The sequence below is a fragment of the Mastigoproctus giganteus genome, chromosome 14 (genome assembly GCF_048544385.1).
Source record: "Mastigoproctus giganteus isolate SK-2022 chromosome 14, ASM4854438v1, whole genome shotgun sequence".
NCBI lineage: Eukaryota > Metazoa > Arthropoda > Arachnida > Uropygi > Thelyphonidae > Mastigoproctus > Mastigoproctus giganteus.
This window is the reverse complement of record NC_143588.1, coordinates 77058116-77076492: the sequence shown is the minus strand read 5'-3', so window position 1 is coordinate 77076492 and position 18377 is coordinate 77058116. Positions and strand designations below refer to the sequence as shown.

The window sequence follows — 18377 nt, the reverse complement described above, 5'->3', positions numbered from 1 at the left end:
CCTGCTGGTGTTATGATGTGGAAAGCTATCAGTTTTGATAGTTGGTCGTCATTAGTGTTCATAAATGGCAATCTGACTGCACGTCATTTTGTCACCAAGATTCTGGAACCCAATGCTTCCCCTTTCCTACTGGGGTGCCTGATGCCATTTTTCAGCCTAACACACAAACACATACAACAGGGGTTTCCTCTGAACGTTGTTGTGGTGTGGATGTACTGTCTTGGCTAGTCACATCTGCAGATTTCTCTCCCATTAAGCACTGTAGGCCATGATTGGATGCCATCTGTAGCCAGCACAGACCACAGACGTCTGCAAGACCAGGTGCAAGAGGCTTGTTGTGAAATACTACAGGAAGCTATTCAATGCCTGTATATTAACATTATATTGATTGGTCCATTGCAAGCATAATTTTGTGTGATTAAATGTATTCACACACATTAGTGTCTGCAACTTTTATCATATGCTCCCTAACTCCTAGCCTATTGTTACTCTAAATATCCTCAATCCTCACTGCATTCTTGTTCCTTCAATTTTCATACACACTGCTATTTTCATACACACATATATTTCATACAACTGCTATTTTCATACACACATATATTTGTATATATATATATATATATATATATATATATATATTTTTTATTATTATTATTGTTTTAATTTATGTACATAATAAACAGAAATATGCAGACATACATTTAAAGTTTTGCATGTTTAATGGTCTTTTCGACCAGAAAATAAGACTGGACTAATAAATCTGTATTTATATTTTGTCTAAGTTTCTTTTTAATTTTGAACAGAATTAATATTTTTTAATTTTTTAAAAATAAAATGTAACACAGCATTTTTTAAAATATTCATATTTTTTATTAAAAAATAAAACTTTCCAGAAATTAAAAAGAAATTCTGGCAACTGTCAGATAAATCATCGCCATTGCAGGGTTAAAACAAGTGCTGTGTTGTCTATTGTATATAATTGCACATTCATTTTAAAGAGAGACCAGACCCATGCATTTCTCTTGTTTAGCAGTATCACTCATTCAGTAAACTTTGTAACATAGTACTGAACTAATCTTGCTAATGACAACTACATAAGCTGGGACTGATGACCTAATGACCAGTGTGACATTATTTTAGAGCAGATGTGAGTGAAAGAGAATCCCACAGTGTGGATAAAGCTTTAAAAATATATTTGATTACAGTTACAAAGCTTTATCTCTGTTGTGTGCAATTATATCTATTTTTTTGCAGAAGTGATTAACAGAAGAATATTTTATAGAAGAGATTAACCACAAAGCTTCAGGAGCTTTTCTCTCATTTTCAATACTTTGCTGAGCAAAGTTAAAAGATGAAAGATATAAAAATTTCCTCACATATCTCCACATTTGGATCGAACAGTTCTAATGTCTTGAAAACTTGATGTTTTTTTTTTTTTTTTTTATATGTCATTTACTTCATTATAAAGTTGTGCATGTAATGTTTTTCTTTCGTGCTGCTTCCATGATTAATTTTTCACCAAACAGAAACTAGTTTATGTGCATACATTTCAAAAAAATACGGATTTAATCTGAAACCAAGATAAAATTTCACAACTGTCACCAATCATACTTTTTCAGCTATACTCAGCCATTAGGCATTTTCTGTCTACCATGCATAGTTATGAAGTTTACTGAAAGCAATAAATGCAAAAAGAAGAGAAATGTCACCCGTTTTTACTTGAATTATAAGTAAAAAAAAATTGCAGCCATTATCAACCCACTGCAGGATGGAAGCCTCCTCAACAATTCATGTTGAAAAAACTTTTTATGGCCCTAGTATAAACTCTTTATACTAGGGCCATGAACTTTTCAAACTCCCCTCATACATCAAGCTGCATGAATGTTATGGTGGCAAAAATGAAACTTTTGTTACTACGTGTGAGAAATTTACTGAATTTCTCCGGAGAAAAATCTTTCTTACACTGATTAACATGTTATGCATCTTTTCACAAATGTCTACTATAACAAAACTAAAAGGTTATTACATTTTACATGAGAATTCTGCAGTGTTAACAAGAGTACCTGAATAAAATTTTCACCCGGGTAATGGATACAGACATGTTTTGAAGTACAGATACTTTGAAACTGTTTAAATCGTCATTGTTGTATTGACTCTTGAATTTGAATTGACAGGTTTTACTGTATCAATATAAATATTATGAATGTAGTTGTAGCCATATTGCATTTAATATATTCACCTACAGGGAAGGATTTTTTTAGATCAGCAAACCTGGCAAAGTTCCTTTGACTTTCCTACATAAGCATTTGAAGAAGATTGTCTAAGCACAGGCTACCTTGTAAATGACTTAAATTCGCTCCTCTTTACTTCACAAAATTCTAAAATAAAACCGCTTTTTTAAACAGACTTGTCAAAAAGTTGCCATCGTTCTACCCAGTTAAACATTTATTCAAAAAAACAAATCCACAATGTGGAGACATGCTTCAAAATCTTTTTCCACTTCAGTGACATGTATTAACTGAAATTTTTAATCTGTATTTTCCTTTTGAAATTTTTCTAGATAGCAGTAAATTTTCATCAAACATTCAACCACTTTCAGAGAAAAGCATACAACCCTTTTTTCAGCATATAAATTAATCAGCTTACAAGGGTAGTCTTTTGCCACTACATACTCAATCTCCTTTTTTTTAATAACCTTGCTACTCCAATTTTGAGGTCCTAACATAACTAGGACCTAAGTGTTAGACAGTTTTTTAAAGACAGTCAGAAGACGATCAACACTGTACCCTGTACAGCTGCCTTTAGCTGGTACTGAGGGCAAGTTAATTTTCATTTGATGATTTTTTTTGTAAGGATAGGTCACCACAATGGGTTACATTTTGGAATTACTCTGAATACTGTCATCTTTTTCATCATTACCTCTTCTTTCCTTCTCTGTTCCTTTGCTAACAATGCCTTCTGTTTTTGTTCTTCCACATCTTTTCATTATTTCACCCTCAAAAAATATTATTGAATTGCATAATTAGCATGAATGACATTATCAACTTCACTTTGAAATGCTATAACTATTTTTGAATTTATTTCTATGCACTGCAATTTGTTCTTATGCTTACTTGAAAATCTCTGATTAAATCAACTGAAAAATAACAGACATATAGTACACAAATCAATGAATTATCTTTTCCAGATATTATAGTTCGTGGATTTTTTTTTTTAAATGAAAGCTATTTGAACCTACAGTACCTAGTACCATGCATGGGTTGAAAGCTAAAAAGACAAAAGATACTTGTTGACACTTGACTTGAATTTCTGAAGATTGTTCCAGAAAACAAGTAGAAAGAATAAATGAGGAAGGAAAAAAAAATCGGTTCTGTGAGTTTTGAGTTGGATAGTGAATGGATGCTGACTGGCTGTAGCATGTGTTCAGCCTGGTTTAGAAGAGAGTAAGGAAAATCACAGTTGCCAATTCAGAAGAACAGCATCGTGGAAGTATTTACAGAAAATGAATGTCTGTGAGACAGGATGGAAGGATTTTGCAAGAAGCAGGTCATTAATTAAACTGACTGCCCTCTTTGGATATAGGGCGCCTCCGTAGCCAGGTGGGCAGAAGCAGCAGTGTGTAGCACACGCTTCTTGATTAGACCGGGGTTTGAGCCCGTGACCACCAAATACGGAGGATGCGGAAAGGTCAGGGAATGACCACCGCATATCCCCGGAGCAATATGGCCTTAGTTGCTAATGCTCCTAAAAACCAAATAACAAACAAACATCTTTGGATATATATGTCTTGGATATCTTGGAAAATATTGGGCACAATGTCACCAAATTTAACTCCATATCAATTGACTTGAATGCTATGCCTACTTTTGAATTTCTTTCTATGCACTGAAATTTGTTCTTATACTTACTTGCAAATCTCTGATTAAATCACCATTTCCCACCACCTTCAAACTGAAAAATACGGACATATAGTACACAGATGTTTCATGCAACACAGATTAGCACACTTGATGGCAAATTCTCTAACCAGAGATGAACAATAGAATTTCATGCACAAATTCACAGAATTTTTCTAAAAATTCTGAATTTAATGCCAAAGTCATTGTTTATTTTTTTGTGAAAAAGATGGATAAAAAGAGGCTAGGAGAGTTTTAATGTGAGTAGGAGAGGAGTGCCCATCATAAATCCTGAGAGTTAATGGCTATATAGAGAAAGACACTGGTAAAATTTAATTAAATGATGCTGAGTTGTAAAAAACAAAACTATTTTTATAAAGGTGAATTCAAAGTTACTTCATATGGTAACCTTCACTGGGTGTCTACTTCACAGTATGTACCTTAAAAATTAAAAAAAATCAAAAAAAAAAAAAAATCAATTAAGATGAGGATATCAAATCAATTTTTTTAAAAATTTTAAATAAAAAAAAAATAAAAAAAAAATAGCCAAAAATATTTTGATAACAAGCAAAACTGCTCACTAAACTTTTCAAACTTCATTTTGACTCCGTTCAAGAGGGCAGTCAGTTTAATTAATGACTCATTTCTTACAAAATCTCTCCACTTCCTGTCTCAAAGGCATTAAGTTTCTGCTGTGTGCATTTGTAATTCACCCAATCTCTTCCAAACCAGTCCAAATACATGCCGTAAGCAGACAGCATCCATTCACTCTCTCCAATTTCAAATTCACAGAACTAACTGTTCCGCTTCCTCATTTATCTCCTCTGTTTCTGTTTTCTGGAACAACCTTCCTTCACATTTCCTGAAAATTACAATCAACATATAGTCAAGGTTTATTGTCAACAAATATTGTCTTCTTAGTTTTCAACTCAAGCATGGTACTAAGTACTCTAAGCTATAATACCTTTTGTGGATTGGGTTTTTCATTAAAAAAAAAAAAAAAAATTCAAAACGGTGACCCTTGTCCAGAAGATTTACTTAATGACTGCTCTTGTGGGAAAAATAAGTTTAGACATATTTATAGCACATGCTTATCTATATATTACAAGCCCACCTCCTCAATGTCATCACCTGCATTAGCAGTTTTATTAATTCTTTCAGTTGGCACGTTTTTGTGCTGGTTCCTTTTGTTTTATTATTTTTTTTTAATTTCATGTTTTAGAAACACTTACAGGTTTGCCTGTGGTCACTTGCAGCTCCAAACTCAGATTTGCTAAGAAATGATGGAAAGGTGAGATAACCATCCATTTTTTCTCATATGAATACAACTATGATTCTCCACCTGAAATGTTAGCTCCTTTCATGTGCTCACCATTCAGTGTACAACCCAGAAGTGAATTCCAGGTTAACAGCTGATCATCTTGTACGTACCAAAATATATGCATATTTTGTAGTCTCACTCAATTTTCACCAATACAATTTCCACTCCCCCCCCCCCCCCACCGGCTCTTGAAACACTTTTATTATTATGTCAACAATGTAAGAAAAAATGGTGATTACATTAAAAAACATCATCGTTTTTATTTTTATTCTTTACGTACACTACCCTATCCAAGCACCATGTGTCAAATACAACTATAAATATACTTGTAGGCTTTCAAGGAGATGGTAGTATGATTATGAATACACGATGCCATGATTGACAGAGTTAACAGACATCCAGTGTGGAATGATAATAGGTGCCACATAAGTAATCAGTCTGTATGTGACATTTCAACAGCATTGAAGATCCCTAGGTTGATGACCAGTGATGTGATCTACAAATGGAAGTGGAATGGTGCCGAAACATTCAAGAAACAACCTGAAAACCTTTGAAGTTGACAGAACATGACAGGAGAGCCCTGTAAAGAATTGTTCACTCAGAACACAGGTCAACACTGTTGCAGCACACACAGACTCCCAGTGAGATGACTGGGACAAATGTCAGCAGCAGTACAGTGCAAATGATATGGGTTACCACAGTTGTGGTGCACTATAGCCATAGCAGCTAACACACACATACACACGCACGCACACAGAGTTGTGCAAATGTATACAAGCCACTAACTGCCCCAACTAATGCCAAATGCTGTCTAGCTTGGTGTAAGGCCCACCATTCTTGGACTATAAACAATGGAAAGCTGTGCTTTGGAGTAACAAGTCACAGTACATGATCTGGCAGTCTGAGGGTTGTGCCTGGGTGTAGTGGCTGCCTGGAGAAAGCTACCTGCCGGACTGCATCGTCCCAACAATGAAGTTTGGCAGAGGCAGCACTGATGGTCTGGGAATTTTCATGGTTTGTCCTGGGACCATTGGTTGTTTTGGACAAAAACTGAGTGCTGAGGTCTATCTAGACATCCCTGGACAATAATATGTTATTACATTGTAGCAGCACATTAGAGAAGGCCCATACCTGTATCAGTAGGACAATGCTCCTTGTCATACTGCTCGTGCTGTAACAAACTGGTTTCAGGACATAAGCATTGAAAAGTTTCACTGGCTCTGACCTCAATCCTGTAGACTGAACTGGATCATAAGGTGCATGTGTGAGGAGAGACTGCCCAAAAAACAGAGCTGACCTGGTTGCTGCTTTGAAGGCTGAATGGTAGAAAGTATCAGGACATTTATCTACAAATAACCTTTATTTACAGGAGAACTAATGACATGTACCAAAGCCTTTAGCATTTGTGACAGCCACTGAGACCACAGGCTGTCATAAAGGCTAAAGGTTTTGGCATGTTATTAGTTTTCTTGTAAATAAAGATTATTTGTAGACATACAGGTATACGGATATTAATGGCAGGGTAGTGTATATTTTAGTTATTAAATCTGTTACCTTACTTTTTGACTTGCCCTTGTAAAATATTATTTTTGCTTTAATTTAATACATCAGTGGGTTCACCTGTATAAAGTATACTATAGTCCTCATTAAATTTAAAAAAAAAAAAAAAAATATATATATATATATATATATATATATATATCAAAGTGACAACAATATCAATTTTATTATTTCTTAATTATAGTGTTTACTTTCGATCAGGTAATTCATTGTGCTGGAAATGAAAATGACAAGCTTAATTTCATTTTTGGAATACTTTTATATACCCATCATGCACCCATCTTGTATAAGGGTAGATAGAAGGATGAAGGATCAGTGTTATACAAGATTTGTGTAACACCAATTTCCTTGTAAACTGAGAATGTGTTGCAATTTTTGGCACTGATACAGAAGAGTTTTTGTGTTCTGATCCTTTATTTGAAGCATGGAATGAAATTTCACCTGTTTGCAAGCAAATTCTATTAGTCCTGTTACACAAATAAGCATGCTTATGTATAAAGTATATCAGTCAGTATCTACATTTAAAAATATACATATCAATACAAAACAAATGCAAATTCATAGCTGTGTCAACTCTAGAATTAAAATGAACAATGGCATCAAAAAGTCAGTTTTGAATTATTTATTGGCCATTTTTAGGTTATAAAATGGTACAATTTATAAAAGGGTATGACAGCTTGCAGGCATGAAATTGGGATGCCTGTTTACGAGTTAATGATCTTTCATATGAAGCTTATTACCAATTTCCTTAGACTAAGTATATAAAATCTTTTGTGTAATTTTTCTACAATTATTGCTAAACATCTAGGCTCACAACAGTTATGAACATACAACAAAATTTTACCTTATTTCCAAAGGAATTGTTATATAGATCAAAATCAATTGCAATAAAAATTAGCACTTAAAAAAAAAAATAAATAAATAAAAGAAAAAGTGTGACTGCCAGAAGCACTTGGCAACAATTTCTTTTTGAATAAAATAAAAATCAGTGATTATTCTGTGATGACTTAATGATTATAAGTTCAGATCTAAGTTTTTTAATTTATTACGCACATTGTGATCAGCCCCTAGTGGGGACAACCTACTGGTTGAAAGCCAGTGTTATAAATGGTGCTACACCTACGTACCAATCACAGAAGTAAAACAGTAAGTCAAAGGAACACAAATATGAGAAATGTGGTTGCAATATATGAAATTTATCAAGTAATTAAAGATGATCCATCTGATAACAATGAAAGTAAAACTGAGAACACAAAATGAAATAAACTTACATCAAAAAGAAAATCCCCTCTAGAACAACTATTCTTTTGTAACATTTTTGCATTATTAATTTCTCATTTGCTAGACTACTGCCCATTTAAGGCCTACAAAATAATATAGTTTAATTATTACCACAATGTATATATATTTAAGTATGTAAGTGTTGTTGTTCTAAGCAGTTGTAAATTTTTGCCAAGTATTTGGGGATTCACAGCTCTATCTAAACAAACAAGTTTAGAGAGTCAACCCTCTCTAGACTAACAATTAACTAGCTTAACAACTTGGATGCTCTGTTGGCTGTTGAGCAGGACAATAAATGAAACCACAAACATTTAGAGAAATTGAAAATAAAGTATATGTTTAATGTTATATAAGACATAACTCAAAAGGTTAAACAGTTTATGCACTTCCTTTCTTAGCTAAACAAGCTAATAAGAGACATGTATAAAACTATTTATACATGAGCATTATTTTAATGCAGGAGGTTTTCTGACATTTCTCCCTTTAACAAAGTTGGTAATTCAGAGTCAATGAACTGCTTGTGCTGAAGGAAGAAAATTTATCCCTTCTGCTATCATTTACAGACAGACTAAATCCTCTTCTACTGTGTCAATTTTCATGCAATTATATTTTATATGCATAAAAGGAAATATGAAACTTTGAGATGTTTAAAGTGCCACAACCAGCATTCCAACTTTTTATCATTTAATGCTACCACTGCAACCAATTACTAATATCAAGTAAGAACTGCATCACTGGCTAAAACTGAGAATTATACAAATCTGCAGGCATAATCCACATATGTTTCTAACTGCTGGATTCTTTCTCATTCTGCCGTTGCTCACCTATGCCACATTATATACTGGATTAATGCTGTTTACCATGTATTTATAAAATATACCTCTGCTGCATTATATGCTGGATTAATGCTGCTTACCATGTATTTGTAAAATATACCTCTGCCTAGTGTTGGTTTTGGCTGATGATGCTTTCCCTTATTTGATAATGAGCGAATGCTCCTCAACAAAATATGTACAACAACTTGTTATAAATGTTCCACCAATCAGATTTCTTTCGAAATAAATTGACATAAAGTTCACTCACTGGTAAGATATATAACATTCAGTCTGCTATTATATACATGGTGTCTGAAAAAGCACTGTGGGAATTGATTAGGCTCTCTAAAAAAAAAAAAAAAAAAAAAAAAAAAACCATATCACATGCAAATTTTGAACGTTTTCATTCCTCCACTCTCCACTCAAACAGTTTCAAGGAGCCAAGGACAGCTGTCGGGTGTCGCCACATTTGCCACAGTTATCCATTCTAATCAGTCATGTTTATTCCAGAAGAAAAGGCGCATTGTGTTTTGTTGCTAGTCAACTAGAAATAAACTGTAGTAGTAGTAGTAGTAGTAATAGTAGTACTGGCAAATAATGCAAGAAAGCAAGCTTATACAGCATCAGCCAAAAAAAAAAAAAACAATGCACATACACACACTTCACCCATCCTTACCTTACAAGAATTGGTCTAGTTCTTCCTTGAATTTATTCAAACCATCCACTTCCACAACAACAGATGAAAGCCTATTCCAACGATCAACAACTTGCTGGCTGGAGGCATACTTCTACACATCTGTCCAGCATCATCCTTCCACAACTTAAATTCATACCCCCTTGCGTGTAGTCTCAGAGAGTATTAGTATTAGTAACGGCCGCATGGTGCAAGAAAGCCCATGGCTTATGCTGCACCAGCCAAAAAAAAAAAAAAAAAAAAAAATCCGAACAAAACAATGATAAAAACAAAAAAAAAAAAAAAATAAAATAACTAAATAATAATAATTAATAAAAAAAAGAAAAAAAAGAGAAGAAATTAAACCTATCATCCTATGCGCTTCCCTTACCTGAAAGTACTATCCAGATGACCTTTGAATTTCCCCAAACTGTCGGCCTCTACCACCCATGAAGGAAACTTATTCCAGTAATTTATAACTCACTGGCTAAAATAAAACTTCCTGCAGTCCAATCTAAACATTTCCCCCCGTAACTTGAATTTATGTCCCCTAGTTCTAGCATCATTTATAATCTTGAAAATTTTGTCCTCATTCATTTTACTGATGCCTCTCAGAGCCTTAAACACCTCAATCAAATCTCCTCTAAGGTGTCTAGTTTCCAAACTCTGCAACCCACATATTCGAAGTCTTTCTTCATAAGGATGCCCTTTTGCCAATCTCACCACGAGAGTTACCCTTCTTTGCACCCTTTCAAGAAGCTCGATGTCTTTTTTAGGTGCGGTCTCCATACTTGAACACAGTATTCCAAGTGTGGTCTAACATAAGCCTTATATAATGGGATTATCACGTCCCTATCTCTACTTGCAAAAGTTCGATAGATCATCGATAGGACACCATGGGCCTTCCTTGCAACCTGTTTACAATGCTCAGAGAATTTCATGTCTGACCGTATCGTAACACCCAAGTCCCTTTCCTCCAGTACTGGGTTTAGTTGAACTCCACCAAGTGAATAAGTTTTTTTCCCAGGTGTAATACCTTACACTTTGTTGGATTAAAGCACAGCTGCCGTTTTTTTGACCATTCCTGAAGTCTATCTAGTTCTCTCTAATGAAGCTCAGCTTGACAGTGATCATTAACTACTCTACCAATTTTAACATCATCTGAAAATTTAGACATCACGCCCTCTATCCCTTCATCAATGTCGTTTATGAAAATTAAAAACAACAGTGGTCCTAATACTGATCCTTGGGGAACCCCACTTCTTACATCAACCCAATCTGAGGAATAGCCATTTATCACAACAATCTGCCTCCTGCCCTGAAGCCATCCTTCTTTCCATCTAAGGATTTTCCCAGTAATTCCAACCTGTTCCAGCTTATAAAGCAACCGCTCATGTGGGACTGAGTCAAAAGCTTTGCTGAAATCTAAATAAACAATGTCGAAATTATTCCCTAAGTCCAGCTCGTGAGTGACCCTTTCGAAATAGCGAACCAGATTTGTTAAACATGATTTTCCCTTTACAAAACCATGCTGAGTATCCTTGAGAATTTCAATTCGATCCAAATGATCCTGAATTCCACCCTTGATCATTGCCTCCATGATTTTCCCTACTACTGAAGTCAGACTGTCAGGTCGATAATTTCCAACTTCACTTTTAGAGCCACCCTTATGTATGGGAGATACATTTGCACCTTTCCAATCCAAGGGAATCTCCCCAGAGTCTAGTGATGCTCGCATAATTAGCCTCAATGGTTCAATGCACTCGCTTGCCGCCTCTCTTAAGATTATAGGGTATATTCCATCAACTCCAGGAGCCTTACTGGTCTGTAGGCTCGAAAGCTTTTTCATTAAATAATCTTGCGAAATTTCAATATCATTAATTACATATTTTTTAACTTCGCTCCCATAATTTCCCATTGCCACAAAAGGCTTTTCATTTGTAAATATCGATGCAAAATAACTGTTGAGTTCATCTGCAACGGCAGCTGGTGTATTTTGTATTTATTACTATCTTCTTTCCCTTACGGAAAGGTTCTATCTGGATTGTCCTGCTCTTCTTGGCATTTATATATGTGAAGAATTCTTTTTCCCCCCTCTTTGCTCTGTTTGCTAGTGATTTCTCATAAACTGCCTTTGCCTGTCGAACCTTTTCTGTGGCTCTATTACACATCACCTTGCAGCTGTTATAGGCTTCAGTACTTTTTATTGCTCTGTAACCTTTCCATGCCACCTTTTTCTGCTCAAGTAATGTGGCAACTTCACTATTCATCTGACTTGGAACCCTTCTCGTGGAGTATTTTTTCAATGGTATATATGCATTCAAGGCATCTGTGATTAATGTTTTAAAAGGGTACCACAGTTCAATTGTATTCATTCTCTGCACGATATCTACCCAGTTAATAGAAGCCATGTAGTACCTTAAGGCATCTTAATTTCCTTTTCTGAAATTAAAACCCATTCCTTTGCCTTTTACTTCTGCTACCTCTCTCGTCATCATCCACCGTAGAACTCCGTGATCACTTCCTGCTACTGGTTCCTCTACCGTCAGCCCTGTTATGTCATCTGATTCATGTGTGATGACGAGGTCTAGGATATTATTTTCTCTAGTACTTTCCCTGACATGTTGATACAAATAACAGTCATCTAGTTGATTTAAAAATTTTGTTCCCCATGTCGAGTTTCCTTCCCATTTACTCCAATCAATTAGAGGCAAATTGAAATCACCCATAATAAGACATTGACGCTTACTTGCCCATTCCATTTGCATGTAGAGGCTTTTGTCATAATATTCACAATCACCTGGTCTGTAGATTACTCCTACTCGCATTATACCTTTGTTTCCAACTATCTCACACCATACAGACTCTATACTAGCATGTGAAATGTCTGAATCCGGGAAAGCTATCGTCGCACTCAGGCTGCTTCTGATAAGAAGCATTACCCCACCACCCCTTCTATCTAACCTATCCTTCCTAAATACATTATACAAGCCGTACTGAAACTCATCATCCCCAATTTCCGGGTGGCACCACGTCTCTGTAAGCCCTATTATGTCCGCGTTACTTGTTTTAACCAGCAGTTCGAATTCGCTCATTTTATTGACGACACTTCTAACGTTACTGTATAAACAATTAAGATTTACTGTTCTTGTATATTTAACAACCCTAACACAACCCTTGAAGTTTTTTAGTCTCTCTTCCCTGATATTAGCTACCCACTCACGTGAAATGTTTGTGCCCCCAGAACATCTAGATAATACGTCCAGTTGGGGTAACAGATAAGAACTCTTAAGGTATGTGCAGGAGTTACTTTGACCAATAATATCAGATAAACGCGTGTCAGTATTACCCCCCCCCCCTAATTAGCAGTTTCCCTGAACCTTTAAGGTATCCTCAATAATACTGGCAAAAACTTTTGCACCACCTTTGTTTAAGTGTATCCCGTGTCTACAAAACAAATTCCTTCTACCTACAAGTGTGGGCCATGCTGATAGAAATTTACCCCCTAAAGCCTTGCAGATTCCTTCAAGTCTTGAGTTAATCCACAAGGCTCTTAACATATAATCCCTTCTATCGTGTCTGGGCAGAATTGCAGACACATAGACATTATGGCCTAGCTCGCGACATTTCCTCAGCATGGTCCTGTATTTTTCCAACAAATCGTCAGATCGTGTATGTTTAATATCATTTGTCCCCACATGAATAATAATATTTTCTTTACCCCCTTTAAAATCTGACAATCTGTTGGTGACATCATCAATAGTTGCTCCTGGCAGACATACCCTGGTTCTGCTCCACCTATCCTTATTACAAAAAATATTCCCCGTTTCCCTGACAATGGAGTCTCCTAATAAAACAATGTCCTTTTTAACCAGAGTAGTTTGCACTTGGTTTTTCTGTTTTGAGGCTCGAATCGGGTGTGCATCACTTGGTAGATTGCTGGAGTTTTGACTCCCAGATGCATTATTTTCGAGGGCAAGCACTCGTTTTTTCAGGGACTCAAATTGTTCCATCAGTGCACCAAATTGTAATTTAAGATCGGTGCACTCCTTACATCGATCACAAAGAAAAGAATCCCCAGGTGAGGTAGGATTAGTCACCAGGTCGACCTTGGAAAACATTCCACGGGTTCCACAATGGATTAAATCATTACTCACCCGTAAATTGCCATCGGCTATTTCCGTGTGAGTCACGATACCCTGTGACGTGTTTAAGGCAGATCTCGTAACTACCATTATAAAATTAGCCAAATATTAATGAAAGTAACTTTAAAAAATTATATCTCTAATATTATTAAAATCAAACAGTTACAGGAAAACCTATAACAAAATAATCCAACAATATCTAAATAAATCAAATATTTAAAAGCACTATCCAAAAGTAAACCACTTTTGGATAGTGCTTTTAAATATGTTTATAATGCTTATAAAGAGAGGAAGAATGCCATTCACATCCAGCTTACTCAATCCATTCAAGGCTTTAAACACCTCAATCAGATAACCCAACAAAAAATAAAATAAATAAATTTTCTGTTTACACCCCAGGACGACCACACGGCCAGAGGAGCTACAAGATAGAGAAAACACAAGAAACAGCACCATATTTAGCAGTCACGGGCTCGAATCCTGATCATTCAAAGCATGTACTTATACATCCTAGTGCTTAACCACTCAGCTATGGTTAATAAATATATATATATGTGTGTGTATATATATATATATATATATATTTTTTTTTTTTTTTTTTTTTTTGCTGTGATTCAAACTCAGGTCCACATGTTCTATGTGCAGCTTGCAGCTACCCTAACTACTCAGCTACTAAGACATTTTTAAAACATACTGTACTGAATGGTATGGTAATAAGTAAATTGACACTTGATGTGCAGGAAACGATATAAAATGGCACGTTGCAAAAAAAAAAAAAAAAAAAAAAAAACCATACGTTGCTGTCACTGTGCAACGTATGTTTAGACATGAATTTAATAAAGATCCGCCACATGAGAAGCGCCTCCGTAGCTAGGTGGGAAGGAGCAGCAGTGCGTAGCACACGCTTCTTGATTAGACCGGGGTTCGAGCCCGTCACCACCAAATACGGATGATGCGGAAAGGTCAGGGAATGACCACCGCATATCCCAGAGCAATATGGCCTAAGCTGCTAATGCTCCTAAAAACCAAAACAACAACAACAGCCACGTGAGAATAACATCAAAAAATGATTTCATCAGATTGAAGACACAGGTAGTCTTTTAAAAGAGAAATGCACTGGAAGTCCAAGAACATTGGGTAAAGTTGTGGAAAGAATTAGACAATCTTGCATTTGTAGCGCAAGGAAATTAGTTCCTCGTTGCAGTTTACATAAACGACTTAGACTGCATGCATACAAAATCCAACTTTGGCACCACATTCAGCATTCTGACAAGCAACAGTGTGTTGAATATGCAAATTTTCTGTTAAATTGTATTGATGATGAACCAAATTTCTTAAACACCATCATATTCAGCGATGAAGCCATGTTTCATGTCAGTGGATATGTAAATCATCATAACTGCTGGATATTGGGAGCAGAAAATCCTCATGTGGTTAAAGAACATATCTGTGATAGCCCCAATATAAATATTTGGTGCAAATTAATGTATGATCATATCTTCAGGCCATTTTTATTTGTGGAAAACATAATTAATGGAGAAATTTACCTGGATATGCTAGAAACTTTTATTTTCCTTCAATTAGAAATAAATCGCCTCAAAAAACAAACAACATAATTTTCCAGCAAGATAGGGTGCCACCACACTTCTCAGCAATTGTTATGGATGTTCTTAATGAACATTTCCTGGAAGGTGGATTGGCAGGGGAAGTTCAATAGTTAGGAAGCTAGGAACCCTGATTTGACACATCTTGATTTTTTTCTTTTGGGGCTTTGCAAAGAATTATGTTTACATGGAAAGCATTCACAACTTGGACCATTTGACATGAGGAATCTAAGAAGCCACTGATCAGGTACCAAGAGATATGCTGCAGTTTGTATGGAACAAAGTAGAATATAGACTGGACGTGTGCAGAGCCATAAATGGTATGATTATAGAAATTTTCTAGGTTTGTTACAAACTATTTGACTTACTGTTTAAAATAAATTTTCATTTCTTTACTCCTTTTATCAGTTTCCCAATTATTGGCTATCAAAACCCAACCATTCTTTTTGGGACACCCTGTATGTAGCATATGGTGCATATTTAGATATTTCTTCTCTAGCATTAGAACTCCAAGAAGCTTCATTTACATATGAAGCCAATGACATAGATGAACAGATATTTCCAATGAATCTCTATATGTTAATTATCATTTTTCAAATAGAATTTCTGTGCTCCAAATGGTGTTATGAATTCTTAATATTTCACCCTAAAAGGGGTTAAATCAGCCATTTTTTAAAATTATTTTTTAAAAATTTAAATCAATTATCAAGAAAAGCATGTCAAGGAAATTCAAATTGTCAGTTTTCGCCAAAAACTTAACTATTCACAAACAGTTTAAAAATTTTATTACCTTTTCTTCGGATGAAATATCTTTATCATCTGATTTCTTTTCTTTGGTCTGAGATTGAAGAGCCAACCAGTTACGCCTTTTACTTCTTAAGATATTCTTATCAGCATGTAGTTTACAGTATGCAAAAAAGGGGTCTGCAATATCCTGGCAAATAAATGTAAAAAAAAAAATAATAAATAATAAAAAACAAATGCAATTAGAATACAGCAATATCTCTGTATATTACCCATTAGTTCAAATCTAATGTAAATATTGAGAACTAAGGTAAGAAGATCTTTCCTATTATATTAGCTAAATGTTTGTTGAATTATCAATATTTATTAGTATTGCTAGGTCAGCAATGGATGCTCTGAATATGAAGTTTCAATTAAATTAAAGCATTTTAAATGATTTTAAAATAGGAAATGATTTTTTTCCCCTTGAATTTTAAAGAAGAAATTAACTAAAATTAAAAGACTTATGTCCGGCCAGCATCCTTACTTTGTATTCCAGAAAAAAAAGTACTACTTTGTAGTATCTTTTTTCTGGAATACAAAGTAAGGATACTGGCAGGACATAGGTTCTATTCATTCCATTTTTATAAAAATGTAAGTCAACTTCTTATGCTAATAATTAAAACGTAAGAGCAGCATTAGAACATATTACAATTTCAATGAATAAATTAACACGAAGGTTATCTCAGCTTTTAATGAGAACATAATTAGGAAAGTTATTCATTGTAAAGATTTAGGAAATATGTAGAACATCGATTATCTGAACCCCCCCCCAAAATTAGAGTATCTACTTTTAGTGCACTGGCTGTTATGCTGAAATAATACTTCTGCTGCTTAATGCATTTGTTTTTGATTATTTATTCAAAGATATATGCAGAATAGCATAGAAATAGCCTTAATTTGTCATTAAAGAAGTTAAAAACCAAATGTTGGCTTTAGCTACTGTGTGGACCCAGCACCTTGATGCGTTGTTGTCTGTTGTACCGTTGTCCACTGTGAGCATGGCGGTGGTGGGCGATTTGCTTTCACTTAGTCTGCTGCGAGCCATTGCAGTGTGAGGTTACTGCAGGTATTTTGTTTCTAATCACTCAATGTTCGAGTTTTTGTTTGTGGCTTTTCAAAGTGAAATACTATGTCATTCTGCTTTTTAATTTTAATACTGCTGCTCCTTTGTGCTGATAATGGCATCTACAGGCAAAAGAAACTGCAAAATGTTGTCAATAGAAGACAAGATAACAATTATTCACAGACTGGAAAAGAGCAAAACTGATGTATCTCTTGCTAAGATTTTTAATGTTGATAAAGCAACCATATCTGACACAAAGAGCAGAAAATATTAAAAATTTTTAGCTTGCTTCCAAGTTAATGAAGATGGCTCTAAAAAAGAAAAACTATGAAAAATGATAGTGATAAAAGATGCTGTTTTATGGTTTCTACAAAGGAGAAGTCAAGATGAACCTATTTCTGGACCTCTGTTATGAGAGAAAGCGTTACAATGGAATCAAAAGTTTAAAAGCCCATCTGAGTTAAAAACATTCAAGCCAGTACTGGATGTTAAAAAATATTAAAGCCAGTATTGAATGGATGAAAAATTTCAAATTTTGCCAGGGTATAAGAAGGGAGCCTGAAATTCGAGAAGAAGCTTTATCAGGTAATGTCCCAGGAGCAGAAGCTTTTAAAGAGTCTTTTCTGAAAATGGCAGAGGAAGAAGGTTTTCCAAGGATGACATTTACAATGCAGATGAAACTGGTCTTAATTGGAAGTCACTCCCTCATAAATCACTTGCATCGCGATGCCAAATGGTTGCTCCTGGTTTCAAAGCTAACAAACAGCGTGTTAGTTATGGTGTGTGCGGCACCTCCGTAGCCAGGTGGGAAGCAGCAGCAGTGCGTAGCACACGCTTCTTGATTAGACTGGGGTTCGAGCCCGTCACCACCAAATACAGAGGATGCGGAAAGGTCAGGGAATGACCACCGCATATCCCGGAGCAATATGGCCTTAGTTGCTAATGCTCCTTAAAAAAAAAAAAAACCAAATGGTGTGTGTGCAAATGAAAGTGGACAGCATGTTTTGCCATTGTTTGTGATTGGGAAATCCAAGATGCTTTAAAGGTGTAAAGTGCATACCAGTATGATATAAAGCACACAAAAAATGCTTGATGAATTCCAACATTTTTGATGTGAAAACATCTATGGTGGCACTAGAGCAAAACTGATTGAAAACGAAATTTTCTTACAAAAATGACGCAATTGATGTCACTTTCTAAATGGTGCTAATGATGCTGACTCAGTCACTAATG

The 18377-nt window shown here is 35.3% G+C and overlaps 1 protein-coding gene across 1 annotated transcript in view; it reads right to left on the bottom strand.

Annotated features, from left to right (window-relative positions):
- Nucleotides 1-18377, bottom strand: part of LOC150075263 (PHD finger protein 14-like) — a 313155-nt gene that overhangs the window by 134958 nt on the left and 159820 nt on the right. Inside the window, exon 11 of the mRNA XM_090388420.1 lies at nt 16086-16229. Coding sequence (XP_090244546.1) covers nt 16086-16229 — 144 coding nt within the window. The remainder of the gene's footprint in view (nt 1-16085; nt 16230-18377) is intronic.